The sequence below is a fragment of the Trachypithecus francoisi genome, unplaced genomic scaffold (assembly GCF_009764315.1).
Source record: "Trachypithecus francoisi isolate TF-2019V2 unplaced genomic scaffold, Tfra_2.0 Lachesis_group3, whole genome shotgun sequence".
Taxonomy (NCBI): domain Eukaryota; kingdom Metazoa; phylum Chordata; class Mammalia; order Primates; family Cercopithecidae; genus Trachypithecus; species Trachypithecus francoisi.
This window is the reverse complement of record NW_022681468.1, coordinates 83894460-83919236: the sequence shown is the minus strand read 5'-3', so window position 1 is coordinate 83919236 and position 24777 is coordinate 83894460. Positions and strand designations below refer to the sequence as shown.

The following is a 24777-nucleotide window of genomic DNA, read 5'->3' as shown; positions in this document are numbered from 1 at the left end:
ACTTTTGTCCCCATAAAAATCTGCATGAAAATGTTTGAAGTAGCTTTATTTATAATTGCTAAATCTTTAAATCAACCAAGATGTCCTTCAATAGGTGAATGTATCAACAAACTATGGTACATCCATACAATGAAATATTATTCAGTGATAAAAAGACATGACCAGGCCGGGTGCAGTGGCTCACGCCTGTAATCCCAGCACTTTGGGAGGACGAGCGGGCCGATCACCTGAGGTCAGGAGTTCGAGATCAGCCTGGGCAACATAGTGAAACCCCATCTCTACTAAAAATACAAAATCTGTCGGGTGTGGTGGCACATGCCTGTAATCCCAGCTACTCGGGGAGGCTAAGGCAGGAGAATCACTTGAACCTTGGAGGCAGTGGATGAGGTGAGCCAAGATCATGCCATTGCACTCCAGCCTGGGCAACAAGAGTAAATCTCCATCTCACTAAAAAAAAAAAAGACATGACCACAAAAGACGTGGAGGAACCTTAACCGTATATTGCTAAGTGAAAGAAGCCAATCTGAAAAGACTGTATACTATATCATTCCAACTATAAAACATTCTGGACAAAAGCAAAACTATGGGGAGAGTACACTGATCAGTGGTTGCCAAAGGTTTTGCGGGGAAGAAGGAAAGATGATAAATAGAACACAGGGAATTTTTAGACCAATGAAGCCATTCTGTACAATACTATAAGAGTTATAAGAGTGGATTATGTCATTATATACTTGTCAAAACTCATCTAATGCATAACATAAAGAGCAAAGTCTAATGTAAATTATGGGCTTTAGTTAAGAATATATTAATATTGGCTTATCAATTGTAACACAAGTATGACATTAATGTAAGATATCGATAATAAGGGAAATGGGGAGGATGAGGGTTGAGGGGGTGTATAAGAGCTCTATATTTCCACTCAGTACTAATACATCACGTGCTAGTCTTTTTTTGAGGTGGAGTCTCGCTCTGTTGCCCAGACGGGAGTGCAGTGGTGTGATCTTGGCTCACTGCAAGCTCCGCCACCTCCTGGGCTCACGCCATTTTCCTGCCTCAGCCTCCCTAGTAGCTGGGACTACAGGTGCCTGCTATTATGCCCAGCTAATTTTTTTGTATTTTTAGTAGAGATGGGGTTTCACCGTGTTAGCCAGGATGGTCTTGATCTCCTGACCTCATGATCCACCCACCTCGGCCTCCCGAAGTGCTGGGATTACAAGTGTGAGTCACCGCTCCTGGCCAGCTATTCTTAATCTTAAAAAAGAAAATATATTCTAGCTACTGTATTTCACAATGCTATGACATTCCTTGTCTTACTTAGTCCATTAAGGCTGCCATAACAATCATAGACTAGGTAGCTTATGAATTACAGAAACTTATTCTCAGTGTGGAGGCTGGGAAGCCCCAGGTCAAGACACCAATGGATTTGGTATCTGGTAAAGGCCCATTTCCTGGCTCATAGGTGACATTTTCTCAAGGCACCAATCTTATTCATGAGGGCTTTGCCATCATGACATAGTCACTGCCCAGTGGCACTACCTCCTAATATCATCACTTTGGCAATTAGGTTTCAACATTGAATTCCAAGGGGGAAGACAAACATTATGATTGCAACAGTCCTTTCCTCTCTATCAAATCCCTGCTTATCCATCTAGATCCTTAGCAAATACAACTTAGACTATATAGCCCGTAATGATCTACTTTGCTAATCAACTCACATATGACTTCTTGACTCTGCCATATGGGCGACTTTTTAAAATATTGACTTATATTTCTATTTAATCATGTACAGGTTTATATGTGTCAATATTCAGAACCATGATTTACACACATAGAAACATATAAATTAAGCCATCATCATCACTCCCAATCACACACACACATGTTCATATACAGCATCCAATAAAGCATCCTATTTAAATTTGGTAATAAATAAATATTTACTACTTGAAAGATCAACTGACTAAAGAAAATAATGTATTCCAATTCATCCACTTTCCCAAAGGAGGGTTCTACACAACAATCACTGGTGTGTGCCTTTGGTCACATTTTTAAGTAACAGCAAACAGTGAAAAACAAACAGAAAATGTCAGGCTGCTCTCATTTGCACTCCTGCTTCAGATATAAATGCTTTCAATTATTCTTCTAGCAAATCACATTGCAAATACCTAAAATTTCCTTTTGCCAGTTAGAGATAAACTCAGTCCCCAATTTCTATCCATAGAAGAATTAAAGCGATTCTATTTGCATCCAGTGTGACCGAAGGCTGCCTTTCTCAAAATATACCTATGTGGCCTCAGTAATCCAGATAAAAGGCTCACTCACTCAGCGTGGCTGCTGTACTTCTTGCCTCTTGTCTGTATAATCTACTGAAATTAGGTACCACAGCACTTTCTCTCCAACAAATCCATGGAAAGTAAGAAAAGATGTTGAACTCCCAAATTCAGGTTGAAATTTTCTTTCATCATAGAAGTAGAAACTTCTGGTGAAACATGGTAATAGCTCAGCAGGAAATCAGCACAAACCTCTAAAGGCAAAGCAGGAGGCCTGAGCCCTCCCCTGTCTCCCTCCATCATAAGGAGCCCTGCTGTGGAAACTTCCATGGGGACAAGAGAGGAGAAATCGTTTTGCTGCTCAGATCCCAGGACTGAGTGACATAGGAATGGAGGACCCAAACATTTGAGTAAAATTCCTAGACCTTGGTTTCTGAAACTATCCTGACTCTAAGATTAAGCAACTTCTCTTCTTCCATTTCTTCTTATAAATCTCTCCTTGGGGAACTTTCCTGGGTGGATAAAACCTATCGAAGAGAGGAAACAGTTGTGGAGATTAAAGTTAGAAGAAAAAAAATGTCTTTTTTTTCGTTTAATCCTATTTTCTCATTATTTATCTGAGGTAATCAAGATCCAGAGAAGTCCCTCCCTTGCCCTACATGGACTAGCAGGGGATTCCACAAGGATTCTGTTCTTGCACTGACTCCCACCCCTAGTCTGTGTCTGCACTTCATACCAATCACTAAATATGTTATTAAATAGGAGGGTAAAAGTTGTGAATATTACCCTGGCCTAGATGGAAACACACAATATACACAATACCATACTGTAACAGATATTCTACTAGATATGAGAGAGTCGATACAGGCTAATGAAGAAACGAGAGGAAAAGATGAACAAATTGGCATCTAGAAGTATTCATGGCCGAGCGCAGTGGCTCATGCCTGGAATCCCAACACTTTGGGAGGCCGAGGCGGGCGGATCACGAGGTCAAGAGATCGATACCATCCTGGCTAACACGGCGAAACTCCATCTCTACTAAAAATATAAAAAAATTAGCTGGGCGTGGTGGCGGGCGCCTGTAGTCCCAGCTTCTGGGGAGGCTGAGGCAGGAGAATGGCGTGAACCCGGGAGGCAGCGGAGCTTGCAGTGAGCGAGATCGCGCCACTGCACTCCAGCCTGAGCGACAGAGCAAGACTCCGTCTCAAAAAAAAAAAAGAGGTATTCATAAAATAAAAATCTAATAGGTAAGTAGGCATGAGTTAATCTGATCTTTCCTGTACCCCAAATTATTTTTCTGCCCCAGTGTCTAGGCTAGAATGTCTACTTCCTGCTCCTGCGCCTATAGTAATCTTAGTCTTTGTCTGAGAACTTGGTCAAACCAGGACCTTTAGGTACTGTGACTCTATCAGTTAATCTCTATGGGTATTTTGCCCTAGTAATATTCTGGGCTAACATTTGTAGACTGCTTTGATTATTAACAAAACCAACAACATGGAGCTTTAATGCACTCTCTAACTTGAATTCTTTGTCTTGTCTCTTTTATTTATTTATTTTTTTGAGACGGAGTCTCGCTCTGTCGCCCAGACTGGAGTGCAGTGGCCGGATCTCAGCTCACTGCAAGCTCCGCCTCCCGGGTTTACGCCATTCTCCTGCCTCAGCCTCCCGAGTAGCTGGGACTACAGGCGCCCGCCACCTCGCCCGGCTAGTTTTTTTTTTTTTTGTATTTTTTAGTAGAGACGGGGTTTCACCGTGTTAGCCAGGATGGTCTCGAACTCCTGACCTCGTGATCCGCCCGTCTCGGCCTCCCAAAGTGCTGGGATTACAGGCTTGAGCCACCGCGCCCGGCCGTCTTGTCTCTTTTACAGCTGCATTCTCTCTGTGACACCAGGAATCAGCATTTTCCATCAAATACAGCAAACTTTAAACTCCTTTTTGACAGGAGGAAACACTTTCTGCTTAATGAAGGGGATGAAGCAGGTAACCCAGGGAGTATCTGCCACACCGGCCTCCTCTACAGTAGCTCAGAATTGCACTGTTTGATTATTTCTTGCCCATGTCCCTTGTTCCATCTTGGTTCATCCAAATTCAGGTCTAGGAGGAAACATTGAAGAAGCTATGTGAATTTCAACAGGACTGATACTTTCCACCAAAGATATAGGAGACACAGATTTAAAGAGTGACTAGGGGATTAAACATAAGCATATATTGACAGTAATTCCTGCGTTGTCATCAAAGTGTGCTCATGTTTGTAGGCCAACTCTTAATGGTATTCAGACACTGGAAAACTGTAAAACCTTCATGAATTTTTAAGATAACTTCTAAAATATGTTAGTATTAGTTTAAATGTTTAAATAGCTAACGAAGGTTGTAAATTCCACTGTAATATAAACATTGACATTTTCAAATAAAATTCATAGAATAGCTTTTAAACATATCCAGTGAAACCTTAATACCAAAGTGACTTGATACCCATCAACACCCAGTTAAAATTCACAACAAGCTCCTCATTGACAATTGAAGACCTTATATTGCTCTTTTCTTTCCTTGGGATCATATTTCCATTCAACTTCTGCAGAACTTAATTTTAGTATATTTTTGTTTAAAGGCTTTTGTTGATCACCCAAAATGTCTGCAACAAAATCATGTATAAAATTGAAATTGCTTTTAAATTTTCTCTGACCATACTGCTCTAATTGCTAAAAATTACCTTTCTAGATTGAGTTATAAATATAATTATTGTTGATGTACCCTTGATTAAAACAACAAAAATATATTTCAATTTTAGTACATTTTAAACTTAAAGGTGAAAATTGTTTGGAAATGCATTTATTAAGAAAATGCCTGGCCGGGCGCGGTGGCTCACGCCTGCAATCCCAGCACTTTGGGAGGCCCAGGCGGGCGGATCACGAGGTCAGGAGATGGAGACCAGGGTGAAACCCCGTCTCTACTAAAAATACAAAAAATTAGCCGGGCGTGGTGGCGGGCACCTGTAGTCCCAGCTACTCAGGAGGCCGAGGCAGGAGGATGGCGGGAACCCGGGAAGCGGAGCTTTCAGTGAGCCGAGATTGCGTCACTGCCCTCCAGCCTGGGCAACAGAGCGACTCCGCCTCAAAACAAAAACAAAAACAAAAACAAAAAAAAGAAAAGAAAAGAAAATGTCTAGGGTCATATTTATGGTTAATTAAAGGAGGCTTCCTTGACACCAATAAATTGTCCCTTTGTTTAATATTCCAGAAGTGTTTAATATTCCAGAAGCAATGCAGGACATTGCTGCAAAAGGAGATTCCTTCTTGAATAAGGTTAGGAAAGAGCAATTGTGAAATTTGAGATAGGAAACGAGAACCACAGTCAAGTTCTTGAACAGATCACTTTTAGGAAAGGTTACATACAGAAGTTGAAGATCTGGAAATTGATTCCCATAAAATACATAATAAAAATTCCCTAGTTTGAAAATCACTGCGTTAGATTGCTCTCCACATTACTGATTCATTCTCAGCCAGACTTCATGAAGTGGTGAGGTTTGAGGAAAATCAGCAAGAGATTTTAATGACAGAGCCTTGAGTTTCAATAAACCTGATAAATTTCCTAAAACCTATTTGACATTCCTGGCTTGAAAGAATAGCTCCTGATGAATTAGAAAATTATGGGATATTGAGTTCTTGCATGACACAAAGTCATTTAAACATATATCTTTATCTTGGGAAAGACAGTTTAAATGTCATGGCCATTTATTAATAATACTGTGAAAAAAAAGTTATCCCAATCGTGGAAAAAAGAAAAATGATGATTGCTAGGCTTTTTTTTTCTCTATCTGCAAGAGCATTTTCAAGTAAGCACTTATCTGGCATTCTTGGGGATTGTAACTTTCTTGTCAGAGCATATTTACCTAGCAATCCATAACTGAGAAAAGGCTCACATAGTTTACATTCCTGTGGGTTGGAGGTTAACCGACAGAAATGGAAGAGTTTTGAGTTCATAGCCTGGAAAAAAAAATTAACCCCAGATTATAGTGTCAACCCTAATAGCATTTTATTTTGCTATCTATATAGTTATGTCTTTTTCCTGTAAACATTTGTGGAATTAGCTTTTTTAAGTTAATGATTAAGAATAGTAATAAAATGTGAACACAGGCGTACTCCCTATTTGTATTATTATTTTGTTTTTTAGCACATTTAAGGCTATCCTGGCACTAAATCAGAAAACTACTTCCTGATACCTAAACTATAAAATCCTTGTTTCATATACATCTGAATTAGGCAAAAATGTAGCTGGCTATTATTTATTTAATTTGATGTCTTAACATGTAAAGATTTTCTTTTCAGAAGACATCTAATGGACCAGATGTCTTGAAACACTACTAATTATTTTTCAGTAGTATGAATATAGCCATGAAGGCAAAGGAAGGTAGATGATCAATTCATGTTAAGAGTTTCAAATTCCATGGACTAATTTATATCTTTCTCCACAGCCACCTGGCACATTCTGGCTTTGAACAGATGTTTTACAAAAACATAATCTGTGGACATGGAGATCTTGCATAAAGCAAATTCTCTCTAAATCCACAGCTTCACTGAGGGGTTTCGGTTTTCTAGGACAGAGTGACTGCTGGAGATGAAGAGATTCTATCAAATGTCAGTATAAAATTGTCTCTTACTTAAAATGCCCTCATGGATGTTATCCTGATACGCTTACTACAGAAATTTATCATGATTCATCTAGGAGATACCAGAGAGTTCACTAGCCAGTTCAAGAGCATGACTTCTCAAAATTCTCCACGTTTTCCTCCTTCCCTCCTAGCTACTACCACCTTCTCCTGCCTTTGAAGCCTATAGCCTCTCTGCCAATTTCTTGAATTCTGGGGTTCTTAAGCCCTCTTCTACATTATCCACAGATTCTAGGCAATCTCACTGGCTCCTGAACATCAAATACCATTTAACTGCTCTACACTGACAAACCTGTATCTCTAGCCAAGATTCTCCTTGGCACAGACACACTATTGAGCTCCCTATCTCATCACCCCATAGGTCCACCTTCTCTGTGTTCCCATCCTAGTAAACGAAGCCATCAGTGCCTCCAACTCAGTCTAGCCAGAGTTATTATTTAAAAATACAGGTGCAATCAGTTTGCTCTCTTGCTTAAAACTAATCAGTGACTTCCAGTTTCCCAAAGGATGGAATCCCAAATCATTACTAAGGCTCACAAAGCCTTTCTTTCTCTAGCTTATTGCTCTGGTATCATCTTTCATCTTTATTCCTCACCCATCTTGGACTGTGTGCTTAATATCTCCTGTTTGCTTCCAGGTCCTCTCTTCATCCTTCTGCACCCTGCTCTGTGCCCCAGGTGACTGACCTGTAGGGATTATATCAATAAGCTATCTTGTCTCTTGGTTTCCAATAGGTTTTGGCCCAAGGGGAGCACACACAGAGAACAGAGAAAATAAGGAAATTAAGGTCAGGCTATATATTCCTCCAGCTTCCTCCCTCTGGGGCTGACACAGACTGACATTAACTCACAATCAGCTCCTTACGGTGGGCTCTCCAAACAGCCTGTGTATCTCCAGGTTTTAGTAATATTCCCTCCCTTCCATTCAAGGCCCAGGGTGATGCTAGTCCCAGGTTATAGCACTCTCTTTTATATGTTCCCTACTCCCTGCTTATATTTTTATAACTAGAGTCACATTTCTCAAATTACACAATATCAGTATGCCATAAGTTTCCTACCAGATCCCTGATTGATACTGTCTGCTTTCAGATCCTAAAAGGTGTCAACTTTGGCTTAAATGTTACTTACTTCAGGAGGCCTTTTCTAGCCATCTTGACTTGGATGTAAACACCTGCTAAATTTCCCACAGCATCTCCTGACAGAATATCCATCTCCTGACAGAATATCCTTCACACTTAGTGGCAATCATTGAATGAGTATTAGTGTCACCTTCTTTAAACAACAAACAATACTGTGTCAGAAAAAGATAAAGCAAAATTTGTTGGAAATACAAAAATAACTTGATAACATATTCATTATGGGACACTTTAATATCTATTTTTCAGAGAGAGAAGATGATGGAAAAAAACTTTGTATTAAACATATAGCTACAGAACATTTACCAAAAAATGAGCATATGCTATGACTCAAAAAAAAAATAAGAATCATATAAGCCACATTGTCTGAACCTAATGCAATAAAGCTAGAAACTAATAATTAAAAGATAGCAAATAAATGAGTAGAAAGAGAATTAACCACTTACAATAGTCTAAAACATTTTCAGGTCAAAGAACTAAGAGTTAAAATTATATGCCATTAAAAATTAACACTAATAATGGTACTACATTAAAAAAATTATATATTTGTTCAAAGCAATATCCACAAGAAAACGCATCCATCTATTAACAAAAAGTAAAACAAAGGCGCCAAATCTGGCAATTCAATCAATAAAAAAAGAAATGCGCAAAATAAGCCAAAACAGAGAAGAGGAAAGTTTAGTGATTGAAGCAGGAATTAATTTAATTGCAAAGCAATAATTGGAATGTACGAATAAAGACAATATTTCTGGCAAACCTGATAATAAAAAAGAAAACACAAATGTGCAATGTTAAGAATGCAAAAGGTGCTATAACCCCACAAAAAAAAAGCAATTTTTCAAATCACCAGTTAATGCCTTGTATGAATAGATCTTGATGAAATGGGTGGTGTTTAGAAATACATAACTTTTTAATTTAAACTTCTCTACTTTCTAAAAATTTATACTATTTTACAATTCCAAAGTCAATATCAAATTGTAAAGAAAAAAATCCTGAATTCTGCCTCTTCTTCCTTCTTCACATATACAGCAAATAAAAACTACATATATACCACCTACTATGTCTCGACTCTTCTATGTTTTCATCATTAAAGAAAAAACCATATTGTGTTCCTACTATGTGCCAATCATTGCACTACATACTAGGAAATCAAAAATGACTACAAGAAATTCCCTGCCTTCAAGGAGTTCATAATCTAGTGGGAGAAACAGATAGGTGTGCACACTGATTATAATACTGTGTGGTACCCGTGATAACGCATAATAATGATAGCATTTTATTTTGCTATCTATATAGTTATGTCTTTTTCCTGTAAACATTTGTGGAATTAGCTTTTTTTTTTTTTTTTTTTTTTTTTTTTTTTTTTGAGGCGGAGTCTCGCTCTGTCTCCCGGACTGGAGTGCAGTGGCCGGATCTCAGCTCACTGCAAGCTCCGCCTCCCGGGTTTACGCCATTCTCCTGCCTCAGCCTCCCGAGTAGCTGGGACTACAGGCGCCCGCCACCTCGCCCAGCTAGTTTTTGTATTTTTAGTAGAGACGGGGTTTCACCGTGTTAGCCAGGATGGTCTCGATCTCCTGACCTCGTGATCCGCCCGTCTCGGCCTCCCAAAGTGCTGGGATTACAGGCTTGAGCCACCGCGCCCGGCCATCTTTTTTAAGTTTAAGTTAAGTTAATGTCTTTACTGAGTTTCTGCTAAGTGTCAAGTACCTTCCATTCAGCTGAGATCTTGTCCTTTACCTCCAACTCTTACCAGGGCATTTTCACTTAATATCTCATTATCATCTCAATTTCAAAACACTTTCCATACTCAGATGCTTCTCCAATTTCCCAGTTTATGTAAATGGCACCACATCCTCTTTTTATTCAGGCTTGAACCTTTTGAATTTACAGTCAGGTACCAATGCTTGTCAGTTTTTCCTTTGAAGTGCTATTGGATGTATACTTTGCTTAGAATTCCCATGCCCACCACCTTATTCAAGTCCTTAGATTGTTCCCACCCAGTTGAAAAGGGTGTCCTCCTTCCTCTTCATTATTGAAGTATCTTTCTTGCTCTTCTCCCCTATCCTACCAGCTCCCAACCACCCTCTGACCCTCTGCACCATTGCCACACCCTTCTTTTTAAGATTATCTTTTCATCATATCCCTCCACTATTCACAATCTTACAACAGTTTCTGTTTTCTCATAAATATAAGCCATTTTAAGTAGCTTCCAGTGACTTCCATTATCTGCTCCTCATTTCACCAATTTATCCTCATTCCCAGACACTATTACCCAGACTCTGTTTTCTCTGTTAGCTGGACCATTCTTCACACTTTCTCAAAAACATGTCATCCTTACTCCTACCTCTCTGTATTTCCTGAAATAGCCTTTAGTGCTCTCTCTCTCTGTTTAAACATTATGTGTTTTTTAGTCCTCAGCTCCTCCAAAGAGATTGTACTAAATTCCTATAGCCTTTCATAATTTCCCTCTCTTTTGACCTCACATACAGCACATATATTAAAAAGAAAATGCACCCAATGCTATGCTGCTATACAAAGCAGTGTAGTGCTTTGCACTGTTAACTTTAACTCCATGCACATTATTTTAATCTTTCTAACTAACTTACAACTCCATTAAGACCAACACTAGATACTGTGGAATTATTTAATGCCCCTACTCACCCCATCATTTATCACATTACTTGATATTGGTGGGTACTTGCTGGGTACATTTGAACATAATGTCTTTCATTTTCTCAAGTGTTCTTAAAGGCAAAAAGCAATGTTGGATGGTTTTATCAGTTATGCACAGTTCACGCAGGAAAAGAGATTTCAGTGGAACCTTGCTTAAGACAGTAGAGAATTTAGTTTAGGATTTAACAGGTCTAGAAATTAATGTAGAAAGCTGTCTCACAAAGGTCTATTATCCAGAATATATAAGGAACTTAAATAATTGAACAAGCAAAAAACAAATAACTCCATTTAAAAATGGGCAAAAGACATAAACAGACATTTCTCAAAATAATACACACAAGAGGCCAACCAACATATGTAAAAATGCTCAACATCACTAATCATCAGAGAAATGCAAATCAAAACCACAAGAGATACCATCTCACACTAGTCAGAATGGCTATTATTAAAAAGTCAAAAACAACAGATGCTTGCAAGGCTGTGGAGAGAAGGGAACACTTACACACTGTTGATGGGAAGGTAAATTAGTTCAGCCACTGTGAAAAGTAGTTTGGCGATCTTACAAAGAACTTAAAACACACCGACTATTCAACCCAGCAATCCCATTACGGTGTACATATCCAAAATAAATCAAATAGTTTTACCCCAAAAAGACACATATACTCCCATGTTTATTGCAGCGCTATTTACAACAGCAAAGAAATGAAATCAACTTACGTGTCCAGCAGTGGTGAATTGGATTTTTTAAACGCGGTACTACATATACACTATGTCATACTATGCAGTCATAAAAAAGAACGAAACCATGTCCTTTGCAGCAGCGTGAATGGAGCTGGAGGCCATTATCCTAAGCAAATTAATGCGGGGACAGAAAAACAAATACCCTGTGTTCTCACTTATAAGTGGGAGCTAAACGTTGGGTAAACATGGACATAAACATGGCAACAATAGAAACTGGAGACTACTAGAGGAAGAAGGAAGGGAGTGGAGCAAGGGCTGAGATACTAACTTTTAGGCACTATGCTCGCTGTATTAGTCCCTTTTCATGCTGCTGATAAAAACATGCCCAAGACTGGGTAATTTATAGAGAAAAAGAGGTTTAGTGGACTAACACTTCCATGTGGCTGGGGAGGCCTCACAATCATGGCAGAAGGTAAAAGATACATCTTAAATGGTGGCAGGCAAGAGAAAAATGAGAGCCAAGGGAACGTGGAAGCCCCATCTGAAAGTGGAAACCATCAGATCTCATGAGACTTTTTCACTACCAGGAAAACAGTATGGCTGAAACCGCCCCTGTGATTCAATTATCTCTTACTGGGTCTCTCCCACAACACGTGGGAATTATAGTAGCTACAATTCAAGATATTTGGGTGGGGACACAGCCAAACCATATCACTCACTATCCGGGTGATGGCATCATTTGTGCCCCAATCCTCAGCATCATGCAATATACCAGATAACAAACCTGCACTTTTTTACCCCCTGAATCTAAATGAAAGTTGAAGGGAAAAAAAGTAAGCTGTCTGACATTGATTGCAGTGAGTATAATGGGTGAAAAATTACTGCCCCCAACCTGTAGCGTCCAAATCCTAACAGAAATCTGTTACATACATACAGAGAAGAACAGGATTGAGCATTAGCTCAGTAGACAGGTGGGCTGAATCCCAACTCTGTCCCTTTCCAGCTACATGATCATAAACTTATTGTTTAACCTCTGTAAGCCTGTAAAATCTGTAAGCCTTTAAGATCTGTAAAATACAGATATTGTGAGAATTAAATGAGATTATGCACTCACTTAGCATAGTGCCTGGCATAGAGTACAGCTCAATAAATGTTAGTTATTGTTATCATCTTTTGTCCTTTCTTCCACAACTTTGTGTAAGAAGTGTCTGAGGAACTGAAGAAAATGTGATGTGTTCAACATGGTACAGAAAAGGTACACCATGTGCAGAGGGTCACGGTGAGTCATAGACTAACCCAGTTCACAGGAGTAGCTACTCAGGTTAGATGAGTCCGAAAGAAATAAAAGCCTTCCTTCCCTCCCACTCTCCCTCCATCAATAGTCCACAGAGTTGAGATAACGCAACTGTGGTGGGCATCTACCATTTTGTTCACTTAGAATAGCAACTTATTCCTGGTAAAATATAAATTCTAACCATGTATTATGAATGGAGACTGCTATCATACTTATGAATGGAATGATGAATGACCCAGAGGTGGATGCCTGACCCAGCTGAACCAATCATATTATGTATACACCACTCTAGTCACAAATTGGCCCCTGGAGGGGAACCTGGCTCAGACTGAAGCAATCAAAGCCTTACCTCAATATTTTTAAATCTGGGATCAGAAAGGAGCCTCAGTACTTCTTTGGTGGCTACACTGTGAGATGAATCCCAACCAGAAAATATTTACAAACACGCCTCCTGCTTCATGCTGGAATCTGGTCTGAGGAATGAAACTAAGACACAGAATGAAAAGTCTGGAAGGATTAAGTTCCCTGGCACCCTGGATGCCTGAAGTTCAGATACACTTCTGCTCTTGCCAAGGTTATTGGAGTCAATGCATTTCTCTTCTTGCCTAAGCTCATTTGAGTTACATTTCTGTCACTTGTAAAATTCCCTCACTAAATCAATCAGTCTTTCAATGAGATGTGAAAGAGTTAATTTACTAGGAAATTTTTAGGAACACCTTGCTGGCTTACAAGAAGCATGAATTCTACGAATTACTTTCTCAGGAATTTCTCTAAGCATCCTGAAGAGGGCACTGTTTCCATTCGTAACTTCTGTCCAAACCAACCCCCAGTCTTTTTTTTTTTTTTTAATTTTTCTTTTTCTTTCTTTTTTCTTTTTTTATGAAAGGGAGGGACTGCAGGATATGAATCTAATTGGTTGGAACATCTTTTGAAATCATGTTTCTATAGAGAAAAAAAAATTACTATATTTGGATAGCCCTGGCCAGCTTTCAAGTCTCCTAAATCTGAGTCTTCAGTGAACTGGACAGAAAAAAAAAAAAAAATGAAGAAGCTACTAGCAGTGATTCTGTGGCTTCAACTAGACTGTGAGCTGGGGGTTCATTGAAAAGGGAGCCATGGGAGGAAAGGACTTGTCCATGCAATGTTTGGGGGTAGAGACAAGATTCAATGCAACTCATTAGGGTTCCCTGGGGAGGAACAGGATTATTGGGGTAATCAGCGAATGCTTCCTTCTGAAATGTTCTCTTTGGACAGGGTTAAGTGGAGAGCTGAAAGTGGGACAAAACCCTCTGTTCCTGAGCACGCAGGAGGGAAAAAACTATACCGTCTACTGCAATTATTCAACCGCTTCAGACAGACTGCATTGGTACAGGCAGAATCCTGGGAAAAGTCTGGAATCTCTGTTTGTATTGCTGTCAAATGGTGCGATGAAGCAGGAGGGACGATTAATGGCCTCACTTGATACCAAAGCCCGTCTCAGCACCCTGTATATCACAGCCGCCTTGCAAGACCTCTCTGCCACCTACTTCTGTGCCGTGGACACACAGTGCTCCCCCGACGCCACTAGTCTGTACCCAAACCTGCAGCTGGTGGGCCCACTCCTGCTGCAGGAACTATGACTGTGAGGCTTCGTTCACTGTCTGCGCATTTCTTTCTGCAAGGAAAATTCTGAAATGGGTGAAAAAAGATGCTGTTTTATTTTCTTAACTGTGGAACATTTTTTAAAAGGAAAATGTAATCAAGCTGAGGGTAGAATCCTAAACATGTATTTCCTGAGACTATGAGGTCTCATCCTTTACTGCCTCACAGTCAGAATTTGTTAGTCTTCCATTACGGAATGATTTTGCATGTAGTGCAACTGTCACAAGTAATTCCTATGAAATATGGAATTATTATTTGTTTTATATGTGAATGTAACATATGGCATTTACCAATGAAAGAAAAAAGAATAAATGCTTTATAAAAGAATGTCATATTTAGCCGGGCGTGGAGGCTAGCGCCTGTAGTCCCAGCTACTCGGGAGGCTGAGGCAGGAGAATGGCGTGAACTCGGGACGCGGAGCTTGCAGTGAGTGGAGATTGCGCCACTGCACTCCAGCCTGGGCGACAGAGCAAGACTCTGTCTCAAACGGTAAATAAATAAATAAAAAATAATGTTCGATGTGAGGTTCCTTACCTAGTGTTTCCTGCTAAAATATTGACTACAGTAGTCAGATAATATCCATGTGATCTAAGTACCTGCTTATCTCAATGTGTGGAGAATCTCTGGGAAATGTATCCTTTGGCTGGATTTACTCCAAAACTGAGTGTCCTTGCCAATCAGAAGAACATCATATTTTTCCTATATTATTTGCCAGTTTCCTCTTCTCCTCCCTCCATTTTTTTTGTAACTGTTTTGCTACACTGTAGAATTTATATTAAACTTTATTTTCCCATTACAGATTAGATTAGAATGAATTTCACTTCCAGGAAAATTGTCTTCTAAGAAATCCCCAATCTGAATGTTATACGAAAATAATTGAAAATAAGTCTTCCTGTCCCACTAAAGAGATAGTCAGTACCTTCAGATATCAATTGCATCACATTTTCACCCCAAACTTCTAGAAAAATAATAAACTTGATTCAGTCAGGCTTTTAAGCGACAATATTTCAGAAATTACCATTACAACGTAAAGGCTGACCTTAACATTTAAACATTTAGACTCTCCTAAGGAAAATCACCTTTAAAACATTTAAAAACTAAAAATACTTATATCTCTAAATTGCCCCTAGAGTCTTTACAAGCAAATCAACTTCTGCAGCAATTTGTTGGCAGATTATGAAAAGTCAGCCACAGCAGTGTACAGACCAAAAGCTCCTGCTACCCCTCAGAACCTCCAGCAGGGACTATAATAACTTCCATATTTAGATAAAATAAAATTTGGCATGAAAAACTGACTAGTTCCATCATCCTTTGAGTCAAGCAGAGGTTTCACTCTGACCGAGTAGGCTGAAAAAACTTTGACTTTGTATTTATAAATACTCATAACATATCTTAAATTTCAAGTTTCTTGACCTGTTACCAAAGCAAGTTTCCTTGTCAATGACTGATTGTCAGGAAATTTTTATTTTGCATTGATGATCTTATTTGTTGTGTTGTTACATAATCAGACAACAGGATGTTACATCAGCTTTTCTATAACCTTTCTGGAGCATTTAACAGCATGTCTTCGCATACTCATTTTCATGCTGAAAACAATTTCACAAGGAAACCATTCATGACAGGGAAAAAAATATTGCTCAATCCAATCTAATTAACTGAAGGAACAATATCCACTTAAGTCCCCAAATCTCTTCCTTCTTAGAGAGAACTCTTGGATTCTGAACATGAACTTTTATATCTTCTTCAGATCAAGAATATAGACAACCCCTAAAACAAATGAACAGAACTGAGAATTTCATTAATTTGATCTTTAGAACATAAAAAACTAAGTTCTTTCCACTTTGCCTTCCCAATTTTCCTGACTCCTTCCCAACGTATGAGTATATAGATTTTTTACTTTCTTTTCCTAGAATCACTTACTGTCACTGAAAATATATCATTAAATCTTATTCTTGAAGAAACAATACATACATTCAAAATTGAACCAGCTGATTTTAAGGGTGTGATGGTGTAGTAAGAAAATATTATCAAAGGTGACAATCTCCAACATATTAGAGCATGCTAAACCAAATATGTTGTTCCCCCAGTTGGACCTTTAGGAATGTTTCTGGTGACTCTAAGCTTCCAGCACTTGCTCTTCATGACCAGATCTTCTTCTTTTTTTTTTTTTTTTTTTTTTTTTGAGACGGAGTCTTGCTCTGCCGCCCAGGCTGGAGTGCAGTGGCCGGATCTCAGCTCTCAGCTCACTGCAAGCTCCACCTCCTGGGTTTACACCATTCTCCTGCCTCAGCCTCCGAGTAGCTGGGACTACAGGCGCCCGCCACGTCGCCCAGCTAGTTTTTTGTATTTTTTAGTAGAGACAGGGTTTCACCGTGTTAGCCAGGATGGTCTCGATCTCCTGACCTCGTGATCCGCCCGTCTCGGCCTCCCAAAGTGCTGGGATTACAGGCTTGAGTCACCGCGCCGGGCCCCAGATCTTCTACCAACAAGAAGTTCCATAAAATACTCGAACCCATCATAATCAGATACACCAGTTGCCAAGTCCACTTACCACAGAGATTAAAAAAGGAGACATTTTTCTGAATTGTGCTATTTATGTCCCAGAAAAGGCGTTTGAGAAGAATAATTCTCCTTTGAGTATTTCTTCCACCCTGTCTCATACGTTTTGATGTGAACTAGTCTCTTTTTCACTGCTTTTAACACAGCTGGTTATTTTTTCTTTTAATAGTGTGTCTGCTTCAAGGCTTATCTATAAGTTGTTTCTTAATATCAAAAGAGTTAACATTTTTTATTTTTACTAAATTATGATCAGAGAATGCACCTCTATGAGCTGTACTTTTTAAAAACTTTCATTAAGATTTACTTGAAGCCCAAGTACATAATCATAATAATTATATTCGAAAGCTATGAATTTATATATGTATGTGTGTCTATATATTCCACTTTTTTGATCATATCATTAAGTCCTCCTATGTCCTTGTTTTTGTTTTCTAAAATCTGTCACATTCTGAAAAAGACTATTGAAATCTTTCACTTATTTTGTCAAGTTTTGCAAATTGCTTTTGCTTTATCTATCTAGCTGCAATGTTTTTGGTGTATATGGTTTATGACTAACATGTCTTCATATAGTCTTTTTAGCATTAATAATGTCCAAGAAATTATTCATCTCTTCTAGATTTTCATCATTATATAAAGTCCTTCATCCTGTGTGGTGCAGTCTGATATTTTTTCCTCAGTATCCATTCTGCTGTCTTCCCCTCCTTTACTCTGCCCCAGAATAAAATCTGTGTTGCCCAGACCTCCTTACAGCTAAGTATTTGCATGAACTAAGTTCTGTTCAATGAAATCTAAGTATACATGTCAGGTGCACCTTCTAGAAATTTCTCTAAGACTCAGCATGCACGCTCTTCCATCTCTCCCAACTACCTTGCCTCCCATCTCCTTTCCTGCTGGATCCTCTGAGATTCAAGCACATCCTTCACTTAGTCTATGCACTATATATCTTCTTCAATGAGGTCCCTGTGGCAGGGACATGGTTCTCATTTTCCAGCTACTTTCCATGAGCTCCCTCAAGCAAGCAAATATTTTTAGGAGATATTTTTAGAAGACAACATTTTAAAAGACCATAGTGTCCTTTCTACTCTACTGTGTCTGCAATATGTTGCTATAGAACATTTCACAAAGCTAGATCTTCTCAGAGCTCCAGATGGCAAGCAGGCAAAAGCTCTCTTTGCAGTGGACAGTCAACCTATCTTGTGGTTTCTACCATCTGCATTACTAGCTCAGGGTTTTAGACAGGATTTGTAATTTTTAAAACCTGCCTTGAAACCTCAGGCTCTGCTCGACATATAAATTCTCAAAAAGAAAAATTACCAACTACCTGGCTCTTGCAACTCAAAATAATGCCTTATTTCAGGATACTTTTTCCTCCTAAGACGTTTTAAGTCCATTTTGAATACAAAATCAATAATTTGACCCTTTGATCTCACTGGATCCTTTCACAATCTCGCTTTACTGGACCAATAAGATTCATCCTCAGAATTTATGGCAAGAGATTTAAAGGGGAAAAAATGGATTTTAAAGAAGGAAACTGTCATATTTGAAACTATTAGTCCACTCCATTTAGATTCAGAGATTCTAATAATGTAATAGTGTGAACACCAGATTTGGTATCAAAAAGAATTCCTGAGTATTCAGACTCTTCTATTGTGAGCTCTATGCCCTTAGGCAGTTTCATAATGCATTTAAGTCTACTTTTCTCATTAAAAAAATGGAAAAAATAATAACCACTTTCTAAAGTTTATATGACATTTAAAATGAGATGGTGTATATGTAAAGTAAACAGCACACATACTGGATCTTTTAGAACAGTGTTTACTAGAGAAGATTCATAAAGACAAGAGAAAGAGCAGGTGTGTGGTTTCCCCAGGGGCAGCACGCACCCTACATTCTGAAACAGCACACAGCAATGTAGCATGGCCAATGTGAGACTCTAAGAAAGAGAACCCAGTCTTGAGCCATGAAACTTTAAGGCTGCATCACTGGGGAAGCACTAGGCCTTACTGTAGCATGTGGGCTGGGCTCCAAACTATGTGATTATAGCAAAATCAAGGAAATCTGCAGCCTCCAGTCCTGATCTGCCACCTCAGCTCTCTTACAAAATTTATTGCCTGAAGCTCTAGGCTGGGGCACTATTAGGAGAGCCAGGTCCTTCTCTGGAAGGCTACCCGAAATTCACTAGCACAGAGCCTGGCATGTAATTGGTATAAATGTTGAATGAATGTGTGCAGCCATGGAGGACAATGTCTTCAGTCCCTTTGTAATGCAGAAAGTGTGCTTGTTCTCAGATCAAATAATTAACTTATTCAACAAGTGTTTATGGGTATCTACTAGGTACCAGGCTCTCTTCTAGACACTTGAGCTATCTGCTTTTAAAAAATGCACAAAGATACCAGATTTTATAGAAAATACATTTGAGTAAGCATTAACCATAATAAGTAAATTACTATATGGTTTATGACTTACATCTCTTCAGAGAGTCTCTTTAGCATTAATATATTTTGTATTACAATATATAAGAAGATAAGTCTATGGAGACAAGAATCAGAGCAAGTTAGGGGATAGGGAATTCTGGAGGGGGCCACAGAAGGTTGGTTCCCTTGTAATTTTAGGTAAAGTGTCAGAGTAGGCTCACTGGAAGGATAACATTTGAGCAAAATTGAAGAGGATGAGAGAGTGAATCTTGCATATATTTGGGGCAAGTTTTCCAAGCAGAGTCCAGTCCTACATTAGGAAATGCCTAACATGTTCTAGAACTAGGTGGAATGAGAAGTCATAGGGAGGCTTTGAGAAAGGAGTGATATAATCTGACTTCCATGTAAAAGTCTCACTCTGGCTGCCATGCTGAGAATAGACTGCAGGTCATCAAGATGAAAGTGAGGAAGATTGTTGTATTAACGTCAGAACTGAAGATATCTGGTATTACTCTGAGCTCAGAGCCTTCTACCAGAAAAGCTCATTGAAGAGCAGCTATTGTTACTGCTCCTGCTGATGGAAAAGGGGCTAAAGACATATTTGATAGCCTTTCTGTAGATCTGTTGACTGCAGATGACCTGTGAGTTTAGGGGAAAATGATAGGAAAGAGTCTTAATTTCAGACTCAAGAAGATCTGTTGTGAAGGCATCTTCCAGAAGGCAATATTTGTGCTTTCTTCTGTTGTGTAAGACTCTCTACTCAAATCTAGGCATTTTAAGGACCTTAGAAAATTGTGTTGTGGTGATAAAGGTAATGGAAGTCGGAGCAGAGGGAAAATAAAAATCCACATGCCTCTGTGAAAGTCTATGTAATAAAGATCTCTGCTTTCTCATCGATCTGAACAGGGTGGAATAATCAACAAATGGACAAGAATGCTCAGTCCCTGAGCTACCAGGAGACATAGGCCTTTAGTGGGACTGCCTATATAATTTACAGGACCCAGTACAAAATGAAAATACAAAACTTTCTGAGAATTTGAAGACTGCAACAGCGGAGCATTAAAGCATGAGTTCTATGACACTGTACAGATTTCATACCCAGGACGCTGGCCCTGATCATTAGTTTGGAATGCCATCACTCAAACAAATTATTCAGATATTGATGTTACAGGCAGGAGTATGGGAAAGACCTTAGATTAATTTGATAACAATTCAACCTAGTGGCATACAGAGTGAGGGTAAATTGAGTAGCTTGGTGCAGAAAAGAAGCACCTCACCTCCTCATATTACCTCTGAGATGGTGAGATGCCCTGTTCCTTTGACATCTACATATTTATTATAAACTCTTCACCTAGGACCATAGCAGTGGCAGAGATCCAGATGCTTGGAGGGATCTATTTGGCAGGAAAAAATATGCATAAAGAGGTTAATAGTCAAACCAAATAAGGGGTTGAGTTGTACCGTGAGCTTTTTTACAACTTCAAAGTGGGAAACATTTATTGCCCTTACTCATGGTGCTGTCTAGAGAGTAACTTTGTACTCTCCTGAACATTTCAGAGTTCTACCCTCATTAGAGAAACTGTACTATTATTTTTTTATTTTTAAAATATTTTTTAAAATGGGGGTCTTACTGTGTTGTTCAGGCTGACCTCGAACTCTTGAGCTCCAGCTGTCCTCCTGCCTCAGCCTCCAGAGGAGCTGGGACTCCAGGTATGCACCACCCCACCCAGCCACTGCGTCACTATTAAAAATCATTAAGCATAGCCAGGCTGGGCGCAGTGGCTCACGCCTGTAATCCCAGCACTTTGGGAGGCCAAGGTGGGTGGATCATCTGAGGTCAGGAGTTCAAGACCAGCCTGACCAATATGGTGAAACCCTGTCTCTACTTAAAAAAAAAAAGGCCGGGTGCAGTGGCTCAAGCCTGTAATCCCAGCACTTTGGGAGGCCGAGACAGGCGGATCACGAGGTCAGGAGATCGAGACCATCCTGGCTAACACAGTGAAATCCCGTCTCTACTAAAAAATACAAAAAACTAGCCGGCGTGGTGGCGGGCGCCTGTAGTCCCAGCTACTCGGGAGGCTGAGGCAGGAGAATGGCGTAAACCCGGGAGGCGGAGCTTGCAGTGAGCTGAGATCCGGCCACTGCACTCCAGCCTGGGCGACACAGCGAGACTCCGTCTCAAAAAAAAAAAAAAAAAAAAAAAAAAAAAAAATTAGCCTGGCATGGTGGCACCCACCTGAAATCCCAGCTACTCAGGAGGCTAGGGTAGGAGAATTGCTTGAACCCAGGAGGCAGAGGTTGCAGTGAGCCGAGATCACACCACTGCACTCTAGTCTGGACAACAGAGTGAGACTCTGTCTTAGAAGAAAAAAAAAATCATTTAGCATAGCCAATCTGGTGCTTTCTGCTGAGAGCCTTTGTTGACTTCTCTTCTAAGGCAAAGAGCAGGGATATAAGGAAGTAACACTTCGAAAGATGGATGTTCTAGTTGAATTCCTAGGCTCTGAAATCAAATACTTAATTCACTTATTGACTGATTAATTTATCCAACAAATATTAAACTTGACAGACCCTTATACTGTCTGGAGTCTAGTAAATAACTATTGAATAAGCTGTAAACAGACAGTCAAGTCCTGTGGACTCAGAGAATAAAGAGGCAGATCAGATATTGAATCCTGGCTTCACCACTTTTGAGCAGTGTGACCTGGAGCAATTTGTTTATCCTCTCTGATCATCAATTTCCTCATCTATAAAATGGGAACAATAATATTAACACCTACTTTTCACAGTCATGTGGATTAATGTACGCAAAGCCTCTGGTTCATCACTCAGCACTCAGTAAATATTAGCTATCATCGTCATCATTACTAATTTCTATTGATTTAACTAGACACAGAAAGGGCAGCATGTGTCTCACAAGTCAGTGCTTCCCTTTTCTAACCACTAATTCAAAAAGAATTCTAAGTAATGCTTAGAGTTCACTCCATAGCCCAAAACAGGATGGCATTGTGTTGTGCTTTGTTTTCTTTCTTCTTCCAGTGCGGAAACACTTGTGTGTTTTGGCTAATTAAAGATTTAAAAGATTCCTACACGTAGTCATGCCAAGTACTTGTATATACCTCTAAGAACCCAGTAGGTCTAGTGATCCTAGAGTCTCACATCTGAAAGAGGAACCAGTACTAAAAGACAAACTTCCCAAAATCTAAAGAAGGGAAGTCCAATCAATGGTATGAGTTAGAAGCCTCAATCCTGGGAGAGACAGCCCATGCAAGTCAGGAGAGATCGTGGGATCTCCACAGTCCCCAGCACTGGAACAGCCATGATCAGTGTCTCGACTTCAATGCTTGCGAGATTGTTACTCTCTGGTGAGAAAAATGACAGTTTAAAATTTTGACTGTTTTATGATTTCTCTTATTTCTCATTTTATTACTTAGAGTCAATGTCGTTTCCATTCATTCTAATGAAAATCTTGGCTTTCCAGGAAGAACCACTAGAGACTCAGTGACCTAGACACAGGGCTATGTGACCCTTTCTTCAGGGGCGCACCTGACATTGAACTGTACATACAAAATGGATAGGTACCTGCCTCTTGTGGTATGTCAAATATCCCAAGGAGATATCAAAATGCCTTGTCTCTGAGGCATCATGATAAATGAAAAGGAAGATTACAAAGGTTTCAGGCCCATTAGGTTAAGATTAAAACCTCTTTCCACTTGCAGAAAACCTCTATCCAAGCACTAGGCGAAGCACATGAGACTGCATCTTAGAAATGGTGAAAGGAAAGATTTGTCAAAACCTTGCCCAAATCTGTCCTCTAATTATAGCTCACTGATCAAAACTATAAGCTTAGTAATGTAATAAAGGAAAGCTTTTTGACGTCAGTTGTTTAAAATATGTACAATGTGATTTTCTGATAATAGTTTGTATTTAAAATGTAAATTACCCTTAAAATTAAAATAAATCAATAACTGTTTTAGTCCATTTTGAGCTGCTATAATAGAATACCTGAGAATGTGTAATTTATGAAGAACAGAGACTTATTTCTTACAGTTTTGGAAGATGGGAAATCAAAGATCCTGGGGCCTGCGTCTGGGGAGGGCCTTCTTGCTGCACCATACTATGGCCAAAGGCAGAGGGCAAGAGAATGCGTGCAAGAAGGAGATACAGGTGAAGTGCCAAACTCATTCTTTTATCAGGAACCCGCGCCCAAGGTATCTAACCCACTCCCGTGATAATGTCACTAATCTATTCATGAGGACAGAGCTCTCATGAGCTTTTAAAGGTCCTGCCTCTCAACACTGTTGCATTGGGAATTAAATTTCCAACATGAGAACTTTGGGGGACACATTCAAACCATAACAATAATAAAACATTAATATTCCTGGGGAAAATGAGCAGTTCACAAAAAGTAGTACAAATGGCCACTTTATAAAGAGGTATACAAATTCTTTAGTCATCAAAGAAACATAAAAACCAATGTGATTCATTTTTTCCAGCTATCAAAATAGTGGTTACTAAGACACACACACACACACACACACACACACACATCATAAAATTTTTTTTTCTGTTACTCCAAGAACCTCCTCTGGCACCATGAGTCTTGAGCCATTTATTATGTAACCAGAAATAAAGACTGCAAATACTCAGCTGTAAGCCAAGCCACTTCTAGTCTAAGTGCAAGATTGCATATTTGAAGTGAAATATTTCCATTTCTGAGAAACCAGAGAGAATTATGCCAGGACTGAGGAATAAAAAAAGAGAAAAAGCAAGCAGTCAAAAAAAAAAAACAAAAACAAAAACAAAGCTAAGTAGACTTTGCAAAATGACTTCCATTGACTTGCACAATCATTATCAAATAAATCTTCAAGACCAGATAAAAAAGGAATAAGTGTCCCCTCAGCACTATCCTTTTCTAGAAGAGACAACCAAAAATACCTTGATTCACTACCATTTTCAGTAAAAAATTTTGCAAATGTGAAAAATGGTAATAACAGGACCAATCAAACAACAGACAGTCCTGAGAGGTTACTGCTCTTTTACTGTAATGCTAAACTTTGAAATGTGAATGCTAAGTCTTTGTTAACACAATTATAGTAATAATTACATTTTAGATAGAATTTCATATTTATTCTTGTATTTTTGAAGTTAATTCTATTTTTTGATATTCAGATTCAGCTTTAGCTTCACCCAGATATTGATTTTAACACCTCACCATTGGGCATTTGGTCACAATGTGTGTTCAGTGCACCATGTTTTAAGGAAATAATTAGATGTATGAAGAGGGTTTATGTAAGCATACGTTTATCACAATATTGTTTATAAAAACTGAAAATATTAAAACAACTGTCTAAAATTCTATACTTTGTGATGTCTAAGTTCTAGTGAAAATTATTCTCCCTTAGAATAAGTGTTGTAGAGATAACAGACTTAGGAGTGTGGTG

At 39.1% G+C, this 24777-nt stretch overlaps 1 long non-coding RNA gene and 4 gene segments (V, D, J or C); 4 read left to right on the top strand and 1 right to left on the bottom strand.

Moving 5' to 3' along the window:
* Positions 1–24777, top strand: part of LOC117070008 — a 677437-nt gene that overhangs the window by 398668 nt on the left and 253992 nt on the right.
* The window catches only part of LOC117070016, a 705780-nt gene that overhangs the window by 455937 nt on the left and 225066 nt on the right, over positions 1–24777 (top strand).
* LOC117070040 overlaps positions 1–24777 on the bottom strand; it is a 405055-nt gene that overhangs the window by 184458 nt on the left and 195820 nt on the right. The gene's annotated exons all lie outside the window — the stretch shown is intronic.
* The window catches only part of LOC117070011, a 387464-nt gene that overhangs the window by 193824 nt on the left and 168863 nt on the right, over positions 1–24777 (top strand).
* LOC117070021 lies at positions 13699–14704 on the top strand. The segment is given in 2 exon segments: positions 13699–13804; positions 13974–14704. Coding segments are annotated over 2 exon segments (408 nt in total).